This window comes from Monopterus albus, unplaced genomic scaffold (genome assembly GCF_001952655.1).
Source record: "Monopterus albus unplaced genomic scaffold, M_albus_1.0 scaffold188.1, whole genome shotgun sequence".
Taxonomy (NCBI): Eukaryota; Metazoa; Chordata; class Actinopteri; order Synbranchiformes; family Synbranchidae; genus Monopterus; species Monopterus albus.
Genome location: NW_018128068.1, coordinates 600,646 through 603,116, shown reverse-complemented (window position 1 = coordinate 603,116; position 2,471 = coordinate 600,646). Strand labels below are relative to the sequence as shown.

At 39.9% G+C, this 2,471-nt stretch overlaps 1 protein-coding gene across 1 annotated transcript in view; it reads left to right on the top strand.

Annotated features, from left to right (window-relative positions):
• Positions 1–2,471, top strand: part of fndc4a (fibronectin type III domain containing 4a) — a 22,969-nt gene that overhangs the window by 7,838 nt on the left and 12,660 nt on the right. Inside the window, exon 2 of the mRNA XM_020617337.1 lies at positions 2,232–2,347. Within this exon, the coding sequence (XP_020472993.1) occupies positions 2,232–2,347 (116 nt within the window). The remainder of the gene's footprint in view (positions 1–2,231; positions 2,348–2,471) is intronic.

Below are 2,471 nucleotides of genomic sequence, written 5' to 3'. Positions count from 1 at the left end.
TGTATAGACAGGTGTGTGGCTTTCCTAATCACGTCCAATCAGTATAATCAAACACCGCTGGACTCAAATGAAGGTGTAGAACCATCTCAGGGATGATCAGATGAAATGGACAGAGCCTAAGTTAAATATATGAGTGTCACAGCAAAGGGTCTGAATACTTATGACCATGTGATATTTCAGTTTTTCTTTTTTAATAAATCTGCAAAAATGTCAAACATTCTGTGTTTTTCTGTCAATATGGGGTGCTGTGTGTACATTAATGAGGAAAAAATGAACTTAAATGATTTTAGCATATGGCTGCAATATAACAAAGAGTGAAAAATTTAAGGGGGTCTGAAAACTTTCCGTACCCACTGTATATCTGTATTGTGTTCTCTGATGCCACCCCCATAAGAAACTATTCTTTTTTTTGGCATTTTTCAAATAGACAGCGCAGGATCACTCCAACCTCTCCACATTGCATCAATTACTTTGCGTGACAACACACGAAGCCCTTTAGGCCACATTAACAACCTCCAGGTTCCCTTCTGCCGAGCCAATCCCATTTTACCTATCCATCTGACCCAAGTGCTTTCTTGGAGACTGTAAACCTGAACAGGCTCCTCTATTGGATCTGTCACCCTCTGTTTGTATCACCTTTTGCTTCCCGGGCTTTTGTACCCACTTTACAATCAGTGTTGTCCACCAACAACTAAATAATGATGGATGGCTACAAAGTGGCAGGATGAAGAAACATAACTCTGTGTGAGGGAAGTGGATGTAAAATGGACACAGTGGTTGCTTTAAAAAGGACACTGTCAGGTTGACACTAGGCTTTTTGGAGGGGGGGGGGACACCTGTGAAAAAGTGATACTGTACATATCTGTGATTGTTAGAATTTCTCTAGGTTCATCAGTTGTGTGGTGTTTAGTGTGTAGGAGTTGATAAACAGAAGTAATATGCTGTCATCAGTGCTGCACTGTTATAACGGAGCGTTAATAATTTTATCTGAGACTGCTTTTGAAAGCTGCTGTGTTTGCAACCCTACACGTTGCATCCTGTGTCTCTGGGGACAGAACTATAACCTTCATGTTTATGCCAGGAGATTTTATTTTAATATCACCAGCATTCAATTTAAGTAATCCAGTTACAATGGCAGTGAAATGTTTTAATGACACCACTATGCTTGCGGGGTATGGCTTTTATCTAGAGATAAACTTACGTACAGCATAGAAATGCAGGTATAAAATGAAATCTCCAACCTAGAGGTGAAATGATTAACAAGAAAATAAATAAAATAGCTTTTCTGTGTGGAGTTTCAAAGTTCTCCCTGTGCTTACATGGGTTTCTGGTCACTTTTCACTGTCTAAAGAATCGAAGATAAGATTGACTAGACGCTCTAAATCATCTGTACACTGTAAAAACTGCAACTTATATTCTGGCATAAATAACAGTTATAAGTTGGTAGGACTGAGAAACTTAAATTATCAGTAATTCATGGAAAAAAAATCACAGTGGGTAACAAATCAGACTTGTCTGCTACTTCACTGAATAAGTGAGTCATGATAAAGCTGAATTTTACTCTGTGGTTCATTACAAACTTTGAAGGGACACAGCTCACAGATTTGAATTATTTTAACTTTGCATAAATTGGCTGCAGGAAAAATTCTGAGTTGTTATAATGTCAACTGTGTTACTCTAACTTGGAGTACATTAACAGAAGTAAAAATTCTATGTTGGATAAACTCAAAACTTAAATTAAATTGTTGCCTTGAAAATTTTTTTTTTTACAGTATATCGTTACCTCGGGAAAGGCATCAGTTGTATGGATCACTACTGAAAATGATTGTTAGTTAGCAGCCCCTCACTACAAAACAACACGAGGGTGAACATAATTTGTTCACCATGAGAACAGCTCACCACACTGACACATACAGCTCACCCGAGGTGATACTGAGGGCTAAACTGAGACTGTGGAAACGGCATGAGGTGTGTGCTTTACATCCTCAGGTCCCCGTGTAGCCTTCACTCCCTGATCACATCCCTGTAATTTTCAAATGCCACTTGCTAATATGTGCACAAATCTTACCAACCGTACTTTGACAGTATACCGTAGCTAGAATCAACAACACCTGTGGTGAGTTAGTGCCAACTAGACATTCCAGGCACAGTGTGTGCACAGATGGGATGGATAATTCGATATCTAGTGGGTGGAATAACAGACCCATCTCCGTCTGTTTCCTTCTCTTCAGACCGGCCACCAGCTCCTGTCAATGTCTCTGTCATGCACCTGCGGGCCGACTCGGTAACTGTATCCTGGGAAGTTCCAGAGGGAGACATAATAATTGGCTTTTCCATCTCACAACAGGTAAGTCCTAAACATCTGATGTAAATCAGGGACACCATGGAAAGGTCAGCAGACCAAGTCCATAAAAGAAAACGGCAGCTGTATTTTTAGCTACAGCCATTTGTGATTTGGCACAGTCTTCATC